This window comes from Barbus barbus (genome assembly GCF_936440315.1).
Source record: "Barbus barbus genome assembly, chromosome: 6".
NCBI lineage: Eukaryota > Metazoa > Chordata > Actinopteri > Cypriniformes > Cyprinidae > Barbus > Barbus barbus.
Window position 1 is genome coordinate 25,325,252 of NC_136734.1, and position 17,558 is coordinate 25,342,809.

The 17,558-nt window shown below is 36.4% G+C and overlaps 1 protein-coding gene across 1 annotated transcript in view; it reads left to right on the top strand.

Moving 5' to 3' along the window:
• The first annotated feature begins 27 nt into the window (after positions 1–27).
• Positions 28–17,558, top strand: part of LOC306870798 (ras-GEF domain-containing family member 1B-A-like) — a 68,216-nt gene continuing 50,685 nt past the window's right edge. The window contains exons 1-2 of the mRNA XM_079418215.1: positions 28–365; positions 12,492–12,539. Coding sequence (XP_079274341.1) covers positions 297–365; positions 12,492–12,539 — 117 coding nt within the window. The 5' untranslated portion in view covers positions 28–296. The remainder of the gene's footprint in view (positions 366–12,491; positions 12,540–17,558) is intronic.

The following is a 17,558-nucleotide window of genomic DNA, read 5'->3' on the forward strand; positions in this document are numbered from 1 at the left end:
TTAAAAGTGGCTTTCAATGAGCTCGACTCCACTGCGCTCGCGAGCCGCTGTACGCAGACACACGCGCTCTTGACTAGACAAAGACAATGAGCTGTCACACCTTTAAAATGAATCCTATTTGTTCGGAGTCAAAGAAATGCTGAAAGGAAAGTCCAAGGAGCGAAAAATCGGTCTGTTGTGCAGTAGGAAACCGCTGCTGGAACAAGACTACCTGTGGGCACTGTAGTGAGGGTAACAAGAGCCAGGCAGCCAGCGCCGTTTTCAATCTACCGGCGAAACACACAACACACATTTATATGGCAAAGTTCCTCGCCGAGCTGCTGGGATGTACACTGCCCGAGAAAGGAGCATCTCCAATGTTCGAGGTAAGAGAAAAGTCTTGTTTGTTTTCATGTTACCAGTGTGACAGTGTTAGACCAAGCGTTTCATTATCTGAGATCTTCAAAGGTTTAATATGCTACAGTGGTTTGTATTGGTTTACTTACCGTGTAATTAAAGCAGTGCTTGTAGTCATTTGATTGTTTAAGCTATTAAAGCGATGCTCAGTTATTGGAGGCAGATTGGTACCTTCACAGCAGTTTGTTAATGGTGCTGCCACACAATGGGTGGCTACCTGAGCACTGAAATGATGGTTAAAGCAAATAAAATTGGTCCTTTTTACATAAATAAATGCTACATAAGATGATGCTCATTTTGATGTATAAAATAGTGGGTTCAGATGGACTTGAAAGCTAAATCTTCAAATGTTTATGGAAGGGAGTCAGCCTTGATGTCCTTAAGAAGCTTTTACAGTGTGTATTTGGGTCAGTGTGTCAGGGGAAATTCACCTGAAATGCTAAATTCACTGCAAATCGTGATGCTAAGTGAACTAATATGAAACCTGCATAAATCAGTCCGATTCATTTCATTTACAGGCATGCTTTGCAGTGTCCTCCTTCAACTGGGCAGTAAATGCATTATGAATTTAAGCACATCAAATTTGTATCCTGTCTTTGGTAAAGCATCACACATGTGCGCAACTTTTGAGGGTGGCATATTCGCTTTCTCATGAAAATGTTTGTTTGGATGATTTGTTCATTATGTCAGCTGCTGCTTGATTTAATTGACTTTATAATCCCCCAGATCAAGCTATTTTAAATCGGTGTGTGTGAGCATCATCTGAATGGATGCTTTTCAATTATCTATTGCTGATGGCTATAATCGGCCTGTAATGGCAGATATAGTGAGTGAAGAACAACTGCAGCACAGTGGTGTTGAGGGATTAGCGCCCGGGCCATTATATAAGAGAATATATTCTGTTTGGATCTGCACAAAGCCATCAGATCAGCCTTTGCCTCTAATCTCATGAGTGCACCATGCCTTTCTTCCCCTGTTACTGTGTGTGTATATTTTAAATGCTCCTGTTGTCCTGTTGTTTTGCTTTTGCATGTATCATAACTGAGCTTTTAACTTTCAAACATTTGATTAGGGTACATTGTAAGAATGATAGGATTACAGAGTTGTTTTCAATTTTAGGTTTAGGTTTGGGTTATAGGTGTTTTGGGTTAGTTGGGGGTTAGAGTACTAGTTCTCAACCAGGGTGCAGTGGGCCCCGACAAACTTCCAAGGGGGCCACAGGATGATTTTACATTCATTTAATTATATATTTTTTTAAATAAGTGTAACTTACGTAAAATTAAGATGTAAACAGTTTTTCCCATTAATGTTTTTAATTATTGAAAAACATACAGAATCAGAATCTTGAATGTTGTAGAATAGTACTTAGTTAAAAATATAAACACTCCCAGTTTCTTTCAATAAAAAAAGTTTAAAAACAAGCAGTGTTGACAATTACAGCATGAAATCTTAAGGAAATATGAAAAAATGTGTTGGCAAATCCAGGTTTATGCAGAAACCAAACGATAAATATGGCTCAGAAGTCAACATAATGCTGTGCAGTCCCAAGTTTTGGAAAAATACAGTGCACTGCCTTTCTTCTGATCCAAACATTAGGAGAGAGTGGATGAACTTATTTTTAAGGTAGTTCCAGATGGCGACTGTAAGAACTTGGTCCTTTGTTCGCTTAATTTTACCGCGGATTCTTTTACAAACAAGACACAAATTCGATATGGGATTTTCTGAGCGATTGAAAATAAAAGACGATGCTGTGCTGAATATATTGGATCTGATGTCGCAGCACACAAGTGCGAGTAACTGTTTTTATAACGTGGTCACTATTGCTTTGTCTTTTATTACAGAACATTTGAAATGTATTTATGTGTTTTTAATTTAAATCACAGCAGCGTCCATCTAGGAAGGATATAGACTGTCAAACATACACAACCGTTGGCCAATCACACCAGTGGGTGTTTACTTCCAAATCTACAATCTGCCACACCTATTCAAATGGAGCGTTCAGATGAGGGGGGGTCAAAACAGGACATTAAAATAGATTATTGCCTCTAAATTATGTTTTGTTTTATGTAAAAATCTTGATAACATTAAAAGTGGACCACAGAAAACAGTACAAAATAATAAAAAAGGCAGTTCATGACCCTTTTAAAGTTTGCATGGTTTGTTGATTGTGTTTGTTTGTAGCGTACTTGGGTTCAGTTTTGTTAGTTTTAGGTTCAGTAAAGGAGTTGTGGTTGGTCAGATTTATTGTTGTGTGGCGGGTGTAGGTGTTGAATGTTGAGTTGGCTCAGATCTGGTCCTCATTAGTGTCCTGTGGTCACTTGTTTGACACTCAGCTTGAGATTGAGTCAGGCAAGGTGACCATGCATGCACACACACCCCCACACATTGCCCCCCATGTACACAGGCTGCTTGAATATAAAATTATATCTATAATCATTTACATGCAGTCTAAGCCTTCTACCTGCAGGCATCCAAGCCAAATTTTGATACATTCATAGCGTAGTATTTCAATCATTTTGAATAATTTTTTATAGGATTTAAGACCTTTTTCAGGATTTATTTTTCCTGAATTAAACTTATTAAACTGATTTCATTGGAATCAAGCATTTAGATTCATCAGTGCTGTTCTCTGCATCTACATTTTGTTCAAGGATTTATAAGGATTTCAGCGGGTAATAGTGTTGTCCCATGTCTGATCTAGCAAAGGGCATCATATGAGTCAACATTTAAACATCTTCCAGCTGTTTGAAAGATGTGTAGATTATAATAGCACCCAAACAAATGTCAACTACATAAATGGATTTTGAGATAGGAGGGATGAGAAAAGTTCCATCCTGAGAGAAGTTTTCATTCAGAGGGCATATGCTCTCTGCTTCGCTCCTAATCAGAACCATGTCAGCTTGTCAGTGTTCTCGACAGGCCATTTCAGAGTGGACACTGAAGTGCTGCCAGCCAAAACTGAATCCATTTCTTCCCTTAAACTGACAATTGCAATGTAATTGACTTGGCTGGTGTGAGATTTATGCAGAAATCTTTCATTTTCTCTGGAATTTTTCTCTAAATCTAAAACGGTTATATAGGTTTAAACACACTTTATTATCATTTTTGGTTTAATATGCAAGTATGCAAAATTGCCAATGTAGCTACTTCTCTTAAAGTGACGAATTAATTCATTCAAAGCTAAAAGACAATTTTACTGTTAATATAGATTTATTTTTATTTAGTACATGTTCATAGTGTAACAATTTTAGCATGCATAATCAAAGCATAGTATTTAAGTGTAGTGGAGAGATTAACTTTTGTAGAAATTGTCACTTTCATAGACTTTTAAATGAAATGTTCCCTCTTGGTGGAATGACCAGCCCAACTCAATCCAAGCATCCTTAGCCATCTTCAAGAATCGGCTAAAAACACATCTTTATTTGACCCTCTAACTCTAGCGCTCTCTATTCTAATTCTATTCTTTAAAAAAAAAAAAAACTGTCCCCCTTTAGACTTGCACTCCATTCATTTACTAACTAATAAAAAATAAAATAAAAAAAACTCTAGCTTCTGTATTCTTTTTGTATTCTATCTATTTGTTTTCTTTTTATTTATTGTACAATTAACAAAAGCAAAAAAAAAAAAAGGCCTTTAACACTAGCTGGCTCTTTTTTTCTATCTGTTTTCTCTGTGTACTGCGTTAAGTTAAGCTAATTGAGACTTGTTATAGCACTTGCATATCATTGCTCTTTTGTTGATTTTGATTGCTTCCATTTTCCTCATTTGTCCTTTGGATATAAGCGTCTGCTAAATGACTTAATGTAATGTAAGTTATGTAGTTTTTTTTTATTGTTACCTTTTTTCCTTCAGAACATTTTGGAATGAACTTTTCTTTTTCTCCTAATGCTTCCACTGTGAGGCAGTGTTTAGAGAGATGTTCTCAAATGTGAGAACCGATGTTTAAAATACCGATTTGTGTGTGTGTGTGTGAACCTTTTGTTGTTTTTATGCGGTAATCTGCTTAATATGTTGGTTTCATGAAGAAGTGTCTAAAAGAAATGTGCTCTTTATCTTAGCTTGTTTAGTCAATGAAAAATGAGAACATGTGGTCAAGACCACTTCCTTCACAAAACTTACATACAGATCTGTGTGATCAGTGCATTTATTAGATGCGAGTTTTCAAGGATGTGGAGGTCACAGACAGATCCTAACCAGCATACACAAGCAGAAAAGACCATATTTGACCTTGCTCAGCATATTCCAGTTGTGAGTTTCTGCATATGTTTTAGGAATTACCTCTAAACAAAATTATATTTACAGCAAGCTAACAAGACTTCCGGACAGTGGAAGCAAGTGACCTTTAAGATATCATACTGTTCACAAATCATCAGTAAGAAATGTCACAGACTGTTTCAAAAACAGAATATTCTGTTTAATATATTTAAAATGATGTCTATTGAATAAACAACTCAAGGGCTAGTGAAAGATTTCATATTTATACTGAATGTTATATATGTACATTTTGGCTTCAGTGAAAGACTTCTGTGTGAATGATGTAAATTTTCTCATGTCTTTGGGCACTGGAGATATATTTATGCTTGTTCCTCAGTCCTGTCATGTTTCCTTGTCCTTCAATCACATTTAGAATTAAAGTGCCTAATTTTTAATGGATTTTTCACAACAGGAAAGTGAAGGCCGGACTTGAAACTCTGTGCCTTTGAGCGTAGCATATCATGCTGTTTATCAGAAACTTGTGACTTACTCACTGATTTATTCAAAAGATGCAGTCTGTTGGTGGAAGTTAAATTCCCCAACAATTTAATGTCCTTCAGCCTTGAATATGCTTTCTGCAAGTGATGCAGCTGGATTGCTAAAACAAGTAGTTTAAACTTTGCACATTGTTTTGCATTTAATTTCCGTGCATCAACAAAGTAATGACTTTCCCTGGCCACTGTCAGTCATGAGGGAACCACAAAACCTAAATTTTTTTTTTTTCTAAGCAGAAGGGAATATAGTTTATGGCGAGTAGTACAGACTTGTGTATATTTTGTTGTTTTGGTCTTTTGATGTTGGTGGCCTAGTAAAACATTTAGGCACAGTCGGATTTATTTATTTATTTATTTATTAAACATGGCTTCTAACAAATGTTACTTTAAAAAAAAAAAAAATCTGTAAATGAAGCCACAAATTGAGAAATTCAGGATTTGTGCTGAATATATATATATATATATATATATATATATATATATATATAACTATTTAAAAAAAAGTCTTCTGGAGGCAACACAAGATCCACAGCACAAATCCTGAATTTCTCAATTTGTGGCTTCATTTACAGATTTTTATTTTTTTTTAAAGTAACATTTGTTAGAAGCCATGTTTAATGCATATTATTCAAAGCTGATTTAACTATGAAGGTTTATAATGTCACCGTAATTGCAATTTTGAAAAATATGGAAATCTGTTCAGACCATTCAGGTTTATAATCATTATAATCTTGACGATAGCTAATATAATTGTTTGAGTTGCGTTTTATCATTGTTATGTGCTTTCCATGTTGGAATGATTTCATTTTCATAAATATATTCTCTGAGGTCTGGGTTTGTCGTACATTATGTGCAGTTATTTTCTGCTGACAGAGCTTTGAAGGCTTTATCTCTTTTTGTGCCTGTTACAGTTTTTAATTGACCTTCATTGACTCTTATCTGAGGCAATTTCCATTTTAATGACTTTAATTTTTGACTTTGGGGTAACAGATCCCTTTTTTTGGGGTGTTATTGTGGCTTTTCATTTGATGACATTAGCATACTGAGAAGAGTGATTTTACTCAGACCATTATTGTTTAATATGTAGTTATGGACGGTTTCTGTTCAAATGTTTTATTTTTATTTAATTTTTTTAAGATGGGGCTTGTATACTGATTTTGATCAACCATCACAATTATTTCCAAAGCGACACATAAATTGTTGTCTTCAGATGCTCTGAGACACCTTCAACTCTCTATTTCTTCTTTGTGAATGTTCTCTTTCCTCTAACAGCAAATTCATTTAAAGACTTTTTTTTCCTGGGAAAACAGGGAAAGCCTCGGTTTTGTTTCCACAGCATAATCTCATCAAACAACGCTTCCCTTGGAGACCTTTTCCTCCCGGTGCCGTGTGTCAATCTTCTTTGTGTCTCGTTAGTCATGAACAAAGGCCCCGCTCAATCCACCTGCTGTTTAGAATGGGGAATCATCAGGCTCAAGGTCTCAAAAGAGAGACATGTCACTCACATTTAACAAGCTAATCAGCGAAGATCTTGGCGGTGAATTATGCGAAGGGACTTACAATGCTAAATGTGCTTGCCAAAAAGATTTTTAATGAACACTTGGGTGCTTGCATTTTGTGTCTAATGCCTCTTGTGCTTTCATAAGCAGCTGTGTTTCTAAATTATGGGAATTATCCCTCAACCTAAATAATAAGAACAGGTTAATTTGTAAAAGCTCTGTATTAGTCCTCTCAAATGAGCCACAAGGGGGCTCTGTACATTTCTAAAGTGTCCAAAACCCCTCTTTGAAAGGTGGAGAGAAAGCAAGTGTCTAAAACTAAAGCTGTCTACAGCTAAACTTCCATTTATAGTTAATTTATTTAGTAGAAATAATAAAAAAAAAACTAAAATGAGTGCATTTCAACACTTTTGCCTAAAATGATTTAGAAGTGTTTTGCATTTTGTGCTAGTAAACATGCATATTGAGTATGTAGTGGAATGGAGAGGTCTTGGACCACTAGTCAATTTTTTATGTAATACTTTGTATTTATAATTGGATTTTATTTTTTAATAACATCAGCAATACAATTAAGTAAATTTGATCTTGGTTGATGTAAATTTGATTAGTGACCTACAAGTATATAATTTTGTTTTCATTTTGCATCATAGTGTTTATTTGTTTAAAATTTAGCTAAACCCTAAAACTTTGTTTGTCCAGATTCTGAATGCCAGACTTTCAGTATGTCTTAAACCTATTGAAGATTATGATATTCTGACCTCTGCAACCTTCAACTATACAGATTTCATCTCTTACTCTGAGATTTTTTTTTTTTTTTTTTTAATATGCCATAAACCTAGCCGGAGGTTAGTCTTTTGTAATTCTATGAAAGCTCCAATACTCCAGTGAGCCTTCAAGAGCTTTCTCTCAAGACCTTTCTCAAGATGTCAAGGTAATTTATCCTGAACTGTAAAAAAAGCCTCTCTGCATTATTCACTGCTTTTGTTTTATGGGGCATGCTCTGAGCATTATCTGGCCCCGAGTCTGCCTGTCACACACTGTAAGAGAGGAGCACTCACAGCTGGACAGGCCAGGGGTAAGCAGACACTGAGGACATCAGATGGGACCCGAGCCTGCCATATCTCATCCCTGTGACAGCCATGCACTCTGTCACCCTGACGCTGATAAAATGGATGCTCGCTGGATGGAGCGGCTGCCCCTGTGCTGTCCACACTTTCACCAGCCTCAACAGGCTGTGTTAGTCAAGGTCAGCTTTATGTAAGCGCTGGTGCTCATCTGCTTCGAAAAGAAGGGAGCAAAAAGAGATGGTGCATGATAATGTGGTAATATACCTCATGTTTAGATAGTTGAACAGCTTTTAAGAAAATATTTATATTAATTCAGCAAATTCCGACAGTGCTCTGAAATACTCTGCATAGCTCTCTTTGACCCTGGTGAAGAAACACTTTGGTATTTGATTGTCTACAAGTGTCTCCAAAGCAGTTGTTGCTATGAAACCATTATTATCAACAGTTTTACTCTTTATATAAACTTCCAAATAAGGCATATACGCACTACCATTCAAAAGTTTGTGATTTTTGTTTTATAGATATGAATAGTTAAATTGAGCGATTAAATTAATCAAAAGTTACAGGAAAGACATTTTATTACAAAATTTTATTATTTTAAATAAATGCTGTTCTAAAAATCTTTTTTTTAATTCCTTAAAAAAATCCTGAATAAATGTATCACAGTTACCACAATTATATTATGCAGAATTGTTTTCAACATTGATAATCCGAAATATTTCTTGAACATCATTCAGCATATTTGAATGATTTCTGAAGTTATATGTGACACTAAAGACTGGAGTGATGGCTGCTGGTCTAAAAGGTTCAAGGTTTGGTTGGCATGACCCAGTTAGCCTACTGTAATGATTCAATCTGGATCTAAATTAAAGTTGGCCAATCTCCTCCTTTTTGGGTGGTCTTGTACTAGTGAGAAACTGCCATTGAGATGAATAACTCTATCTGTAGCTATTATAGTCCACTTGGCTGTGTACATCAAAATAATGCTATGATTCTGTATAATTAACACTGTGCTCCAGAATTAATTTTTACATTTTAAATTAGCTGCATTCATTGTCTTGAGTAACAACCATTGAACTAATGGTCATGCTGCATTTGATGATAAAGAGAATTTGATTGCATTAATTACAGCACTTCATTGGGTTTCTTTGCCATTTACTGTAATGATATTCTGCTCATATGTGGCCATTTGATCCTTGACGTCCTTGACATTTGTGTCTTGCATGTAAATGATTTCACTATCTTCTCAGTCTGGGGTACGTTTTTTTTTGGCATGTGGCATTAAATGGGTTAATGATGTCAGCATACCCTTCCAACCGCACTTGTTTAATGAAAATGTTAAAAACATTAGCTGAAGACTTATATACAGCCTTCCATTTGTCTTCTATTACATTTACATTCAAATCTAATGTTTTCTATCCTATTGGATCTGCACCATCAGATACAAAAAAATGCTATTTATTATTATAAATATTGACAAATTGAGCATTCACGTCAATTAATGAATAGTTTAGTAAGACTAAAGGATTCAGTTTTCATGTCTATTACACGTCTTTTAAATGCAGGGCCTTTTTCTGCTGTTGCTAGTTACAAATTAAGCTACAAATAAGACTACAAATGACACACTTTGGATATTTGTTGTGTGGCTGTTCTAGATTCACCACCACTTTTTATTTCCTTTTAACCAGAAATGTAAGATCAATGCTCTATCAGAAAATCTGCTGCCTTATGCTGTATTAGTTGATTTAGTCAGAGCTACCCTGGTGAAAAATAAATGGACTAAAATTAATTTGAAATACAAGTATACTACAAATACATTTACATATTTGTGACCCTGGACCACAAAACCAGTCATAAGTAGCACAGGTATATTTGTAGCAATAGCCAACAATACATTGTATGGGTCAAAATGATCGATTTTTCTTTTATGCCAAAAATCATTAGGATATTAAGTAAAGATCATGTTCCATGAAGATATTTAGAAAATTTCCTACCGTAAATATATCAGAACTTAATTTTTGATTAGTAATATGCATTGCTAAGAACTTCATTTGGACAACTTTAAAGGTGATTTTCTCAATATTTAGATTTTTTTTGCACCCTCAGATTCCAGATTTTCAAAGTTGTAGTTGATATTTGTATCTCAGCCAAATATTGTCATATAACAAACTAAACATGAATGGAAAGCTTATTTATTAATAAAAAATGACCCTTATGACTGGTTTTGTGGTCCAGGGTCACATGGTATACTAAACTGGTATCCTTAAAGTCTGCTAAATTGGCACAACTAATTTTGTACTTAATGCACTTAAACTGTGCGCAAGTAGTCTAACTAAAGATATACTGAAGTATATTTGATCTTGCTAAAGTGGAACTATTGCAAGTATACTTCAGGTACACTTTAAATATCTTGCATTTAAAGAGCGATATTATTAAAAAATCATACAATCCTCATCAATAATGGCAACAAAACACATTTTAGGCTTAATATTAAGAAATGTGCATTGTGCACAAACAGTACTCCAAATAAATTTTAATTATAATTTTTATATCAGTAAGTCATAAGGGATATGCAAGTAAATGTTCATGGATTTGAACTATACTTAATATGAAATAAACGTATTTTAGTTTTTTACTAAGGTACATGTGAGCGTTTTGACTTCTTTTCTTTTAAATATTGTGAAATATAATTTAAAATATTTGTACTTTTTTGTTTCCCTGCATGAAGATATCAGTCTCCTGAACCCTTTTGCATGTAATCACCCACGTTAGCCAAAGACCTGGAGAGCGCTCTCCCACACACACACACATGCGTTACCTAAAGGAGGTGTTTGGCCTCGCAGGCAGCAGTCACAATGGAGCGTGACAGAGATTCTGTAGACCAGCCCAAGAACAAGCACGTAGCAGGCTGCTGTGGTAACTAGGCAACCGGTCTCCCTCATAATGAAGAACTCTTATGTGACGTGGCTTCTGTTAGCAATTGTCTATCCTCTCTTATGATTTGTGCATGGGTCTCACTCTCAGATATCGAGTTTACTGATGAATTTACATGGCAACATTTTTCTGTTCTATTGTATAATTGATTTGGACCCTAATGGCTTATTTTGCATTTTAAATTAGCCTATTAGGTAAATAAGGTTCAGCTCTGGGGAAGTCGTGGCCTAATGGTTAGAGAGTCGGACTCGTAATCCAAAGGTTGTGGGTTCGAGTCTTGGGCCGGCAGGGATTGTAGGTGGGGGGGGAGTGAATGTCCAGCACTCTCTCCACCCTCAATACCACGACTGAGGTGCCCTTGAGCAAGGCACCGAACCCCCAACTGCTCCCCGGGCGCCGCAGCATAAATGGCTGCCCACTGCTCCGGGTGTGTGTTCATTGCTGTGTGTGTGCACGTTGGATGGGTTAAATGCAGAGCACAAATTCAGAGTATGGGTCACCATACTTGGCAGTATTTCACTTCAATTCAGTATGTCACTTCACTTCACTCTTATGGAAAGGTCCACCATCTTTGATGGGTTGGAGCAGGTGTTGTTTCCCAAGGCCCTGTGTTATGTCTGCATCAGTTGAATGAATTCACAGTGGAAAAATCAACTCAGCCGTCACCTGTTTCTCAGGTAATTGCTTTACTCACCAATAAAGGGAGCAGTGGGCTTTGGTTCAGGTCGGTGTTTAAATCTTTAGACATGAATTTGAGGTAGTCTGAGTGGTGTAGTGGTTTGTGTGTGTGTGTGTGTGAGTGTACGAGGAGTAATTTTTGGTTTTGTGAGGAGGCATCGTGATTCTAGTCAGTTAAGGTGTTTATGCAGCTGGTGAAGTGCAGACTCAACTGCAGACTGTTTATGAGCCTCCTCTTTGGAAAAAAAATCCAAGCTTGTTTGCTTTCACACGTCACATTTGAAATGTGACGCACAGGTTTCAAAAAGCTCAACATACTTGCAAACAACAACAAAAAAAAGCTCCCATGACTCTTAAGAATGTATATCTATTGCAATTTTAACATTAGGACTCAAATCATTTCCCTCAAAATTATAGCATTTTTTATTTTTTTTTTGCCCTAATGATTATATTCAGTTATGCTACTTTTAGATGAATATGGTGAGTTGATGGTTGAGTTTTTAAACTCACTTACTGACCCAATTTGAATATTAACAAATTATTTTACAAGAACTCACGCTGTATTCTGCACTCTCAGAAACAAAGAGTACAAAAGCTGTCACTGGGGCAGCAGTGACAAAAGGTACACCTTTGTACCTAAAGTGTGCATAATAGTACCTAAAGGGTACATATTAGGGGCTTTCACACCAGAGGAACCTTTTCATAATTCCTAGAAATATTGGTGTAGGGAGTTTCTGCTTTTTGAATTGTTCGTGTAGCAGGATCTTGGAACATATTTGGTTCTAGGAACTCTGTTTGGAGGAACTAAATTATCTCCTAATTCAGAGAAGGGTCTAGTACCTTTTGAAAGGGTACTGTCCCATTGGAAGCTTTTGTATTTATTTCTGAGAGTGTGTCTTTTGAATACAACTCTATAGGAATAAAATTTGCTGTCAAATTTTGCAGTGTTTTCTGTGATGACCTTTGTGTGGTTGCCATCTTTGATTCGTATTCACAACGGTCATGCGGTTTATAATACTGTACTTCTACAAATTTCAGTCCAGATTATATTCATTGTTTTCTGAAGCATTTTTACGGAGTGAGAAAACAAAAATCAAAGTCTTTTCAAGCTGTAGAAATGTGTTTTTGTGTGTGCTAGAGCAATAAATTCTCTTTTCTTCCCTCCACAGTGCAGGAGTCAGCCACACATCGGACTGAGGCATGTCACCAAACAACGGGTATGTTCTGAATCTCTCCTCTGTGTCATGAATAGAAAGTTACCCTGAGGCAGGAGGCATCATTGATATTGTCCCACCTCTGTTTTTTGACAGTCAGACCTAAAATACATCAAGCACATATTTATAAATACCATATTGCACACCTGAATACTACTTAGAACAAAAAAATAAAACTGAGCTTAAAGCTACAGGGTATGATTTCAAATGGATAAAATACTAATATTGGCAATAAATAATTTTATAATAAAATTTTTATCCGACAGTTATCCCGAATACATGTTGTTCAGACAATTTGTTCAAACAATTTACAATAAAGTTTAGAACAAACTGAAACAACACACTCAACAGTAATAATTCATCAGCTTATTGGAATGAGCGGAAGAAAAATATTGATGTTGGTACAAAGTATATATCTGAAGGAAATTTTGTGAGTACTTTTTTCCTGTGTGCATAAATGTAAAAATAGTTTCGAAAGTATCACAGAGCCACAAAAATACCCTCTTCTGAGAAATCGAGCTATGAGTGACTGATTTGTAGTTGTATTTGCATATTAAAAAATAAAAATTGCTGTGATCATTTACTCGCCCTCATATCATTACAAACCCATAAGATCTTCATTACTTAGAGTTTCAGTGGATGGACAAAAACTGAGAGAACATTAAATATATCTTCATTTGTGCTCTGAAGATAAACACAAGTCTAATTGTTTTGGAACAACATGAGGGTGAGTAAATGATTTACATTCTTGGGTAAATTATCCATTTATACTAGGATATGAGTATTTAAAGGAATAGTTCACCCAAAAATTTTAATTCTATGTCATTCCAAACCTGTAAGACCTTTGTTCTTCTTTGGAACACAAATTAAGATATTTTTGATGAAATATGAGAGCTTTGACCCTGCATAGACAGCAACGCAACTGACACGTTAAAGGCCCAGAAAGGTAGTAAGGACATCGTTAAAATAGTCCATGTGACATCAGTGGATCAACCATAATGTTATGAGGCTATGAGAATACTTTTTGTGTGCAAAGACCATTTGTTTGTATAAAAAGCAACATCTAATCATTTGTCACTTCACTCAGTCTCATGACATCACCTGTCTACTGAAGAGTTGAAGAAAGTCTTTTTTTTTACACCTGTGAACAGCACGAACACCAGTGCACTTCATATAGCGAGCTTGTTGCTTGATCCACTGTCCCTGCCCTTCAGACAATGCAGCAGTGATGGGGGATCAGGCACAAGCTCTCCATCAAAGCCCAGAGCTCTTCCCTGTCCCCATTCACACAGGGACCTCGGTGGCCCTCACACACTTCACCATCAGCCCGGCACTGGAGGCGAGGCTTTGATCCTCACACGCATACACAGTCACGGTCCTTTTTAAGAGAGCGTCTAGGAATGCTTAAACATGACTTTCATCTTCCCAAATTCAGATTCTCTTTCTGTCAGCATGTGCTCCACTTGTTCTCAAGGCAGCCGTGCCCAGGCTCAACCGCAGCCAGGGTCGACTGGGTTTATCTGACTCTTTGATACTATGCATTTGATGCCAGTTTTTTTTCTTTTTTTTTGAGGTGAGCAGCTGAGTTCAGAAAGAAAGAGTTGATGGGAATGTGGCGGATGGATCGTGTTGCAAAAGTTTTTGATGAGGCTCGCCTGACTTTTACACGGCTTACAGGGCCAAACTGTAATAACTTCATTAAAAAGTTACATAAAGGGGCATTATGCAGTGATAACTACAATTAGACGTGTGAAATCTGCCTTGAAACTTAAATTACTTAAGAAAAAAAATTATTCTGGTGTGTGAGACTAGCATTGAGGGGGTCTTGTTTCACTGTGTGGTCTCTTTGACACACAAGGCTCCTTGGACTGGGCTTGTGTTTTTCATTGCACCCTCTCCTTTATGAGTTCAACCTTTTTGCCAGTGGAGGATTAGCGTGACTGCTTTATGCCTGTTTGATCAAAACATATTCCTCACTAATCAAGGCAAAAAGGAGCTTTTATTTAAACACGTGCATATTTTATACTTTGACAGGACCATGAAAAAAAACACCACAAATGTTTGGAAACTCCCTAGGCAAAGTGGGGTTTGACAATATTAGCGTAAATCCTTGCTTTGTGATGACTTTACATTTTAAGCGACAAACAATTAGGATGAAAACATTGCAAACTTTTGATCAATTTAATGCATCCTTGCTGAATAAAAGTGGTAATTTCTTTTTAAAAAATCTTACTGACACCCAGCTTTTCTGTCATACTGGATTTATTGTATTGCAATTGCAAACAGGATTCTGCTGCTATTGTCCAAATCCTCACTTTGTCTAGAATGTCCAAACATCTGGAGGGCTACAGTGGCCTGTTTCCATTATAACCAACATATGATTGCAATACATTTAATTGGTAAATGCTAATAGCACCTACTTTAACATAATATTCAAACCACTAACAGAATAACATAATTGGGAAGTACGTTTATGCAAGCAAACCTTTTAGTGGGCCAAAGACACTGATTCTATGTAAGTTCCTTTCTCTTGTTCATCCATATCTGCTATAAAAGACTTAGCACAAAGATTCAGCAAGAAGCTGTTCTTTTTTTCTGTTTTTGGACTTTCTTTATATTGTTAGCTAAATGGCTGCTTGGTGTGAGTGCTTAATTCAGTGAGATTCATAAAATGATTAGTAAATGGCACATTTTTATTACCATGCCTATAATATGCACATTATGCAGAGTAAAACTGCATTTTTAAGGAATGTCAAAAATGTAGCAAATTAGCTCAAAAGGGAATTGTATATAAATAATTACAATTAATTAGGATTAATTACAATTATTTATATCAGCTGCCAGCACTAACTGTAGCAGAATTAAATTGCCATCATCTAATCTGTTCGTCCAGCGAACATTCAGTGTAAGTTCATGTCAACTCTAAGAAAGGATATTTTCGTGGCCACAGAAAATGCTTTCCTAAGTATTAATGCATTAGAGCATGTAGTAAGGATCAAAAATCGTAAAGGGACATTAATTTGCAAGGCAGAATCAGAAACTCATGTAATTTGTGCACAAGAGTTTTATAAACAAAACACTAACACAAACTAGTCTAACAAACAAACATAACAATCACTCATACATGGGGGAAGGGCAAATGAGAGTTGATGGATGAATCCATCAGGTAACCAGAGAATGAAGCTTTGAAAAGAGTCAGTTAACCACCTGAGTAAAAACATCAGTGCCGTTTATAACGGGGTCTATTGCTTATACTAAACCTCTGTTTCGTTTAGTTAAATGTGCGATACTTGCATTGCCTTTGTCGTTGACGAGTGTCCAGATGCAGTCTCGGATGAAAGTCTTGATGGTTTCAAGGTTTTGGACTCGCGATCCCGTTCTTCCGGGTTGAAGAGTGATGAATTCCAAAGATATCCTGACTCGATGGTGATTGTGAGTTTCTTCCCAGGTAGAAATTGAAAAAGAGCTAAGAAAGATCTGCTGAGGTCCGAGGATCCTTGGTTGAGTGGAAAGTCAATGCCTCAAGGCCTGGCACAGAACTTAAGGATCCAGAAGATTTCTGGCTCACATCCTCATCTTCTCAGAATCTAAAATATCCGCAGACTGGCAGGCCGGGTCACTGATGTGAGAGCTTTATCTGATATAGAGGTCACACCTCTGGGTTGTCAAAGAGCCAATGGTGTCTTGAACTTTTGGAGAGAAAAACATGGTTTCTGAACATGGTAATTTGCATAGGTAATTCGCCTGGGGTTAATGCACAAACTACTAAAGATTATTAGGACACTAATATGTTGCATATATCAACATGTAACATTCACAGAAGACGAATTGATAGAGACCAAACATGGTATAAGTGAGGTGATATTAACTAGTGATCTATCATAAGCATGCATAAAACCGTATCCAATACACAAGATCATATACAAGAACAGTAATAATATACACAATGACCTGAAGATATGTGTGTTCATTCAAAGAAAGGTTTTTCTATGAATTAATTAGAGAAGAGTAAATTTTTATTACATGATGTCTCTTTCCTAAGGGGAAATGAAGTGAGTGTTGCTCTGCCCGCATTCCTTTGAGCAATAAAACTAGTGTTATCAGATTGGTTGCCATGGAAGCGGGGGCCTGGAGTCATTCACAGACATACGGGCACCCAGTATGTGTATTGGGTGAGGGGTCTGTGATTTATTTGTTAATCTAATAACTATTTGATTTGTTAAATCAAATGAAAAATCGTGTTGTCTGATTGGTCCAAATGCTACAAAAAGTTATGCATGTATTAAACCAAAACAAAACAATTGTTTAGTTTGTTTTGTTACTTCTATTTTTGTAAAAAAAATACTCAGCTTTTAATTATTTATATACTGGTGTTGCAACTTAAAGCATTTGTAGTTTTGAAAAGATTCAGGATTTGCAGATGAGAGGATGAAGGGATGAAACAAATGCTTTGTGATTTGATTGATCAAATCTCTTTATATTATTATACAGTGTAAGTGGTTTATCTATAGGTCACACCAGATGTGGCTCATTCACATCTAAATTATGACACATTACACTCAACTAATAAAGAGGTCAGCAGGCACATAAGGGGAACTATAGTGGTGCACTAGTTATATGCTAGCTGTAGCATCTTTGACAGCATGGACAAAAGCAATACATCACTACCAAAGGTTGCTAAATGTGTAATAACTGCATTGACCTGTCGTTGGAACTTTGATTGGCCTAAAAACTTTAGCATGTCTGCTGTGCTGCATAAATCAGGCCTGCACTCTGCACAAACGTGCTACGGGGAAATGCTATAAAAGTGGAAATGTATTGATTTTTTTTCTCCATGTCACGAGGTGATGAGGATTTAACGGACCCTCATTATGCCACCGCATGCAGTTGTTGTGTTTCACGCACAGATCTCTGCCAAGACTCTACTCCAGTTGATTGAGGCTTGCACTGAGCTCCTGCTGGCCTCCGTTTGTTGTCTGCTATGCAGCCATAGCTAAGATTAGCTACAGCAACCTGTGGAAA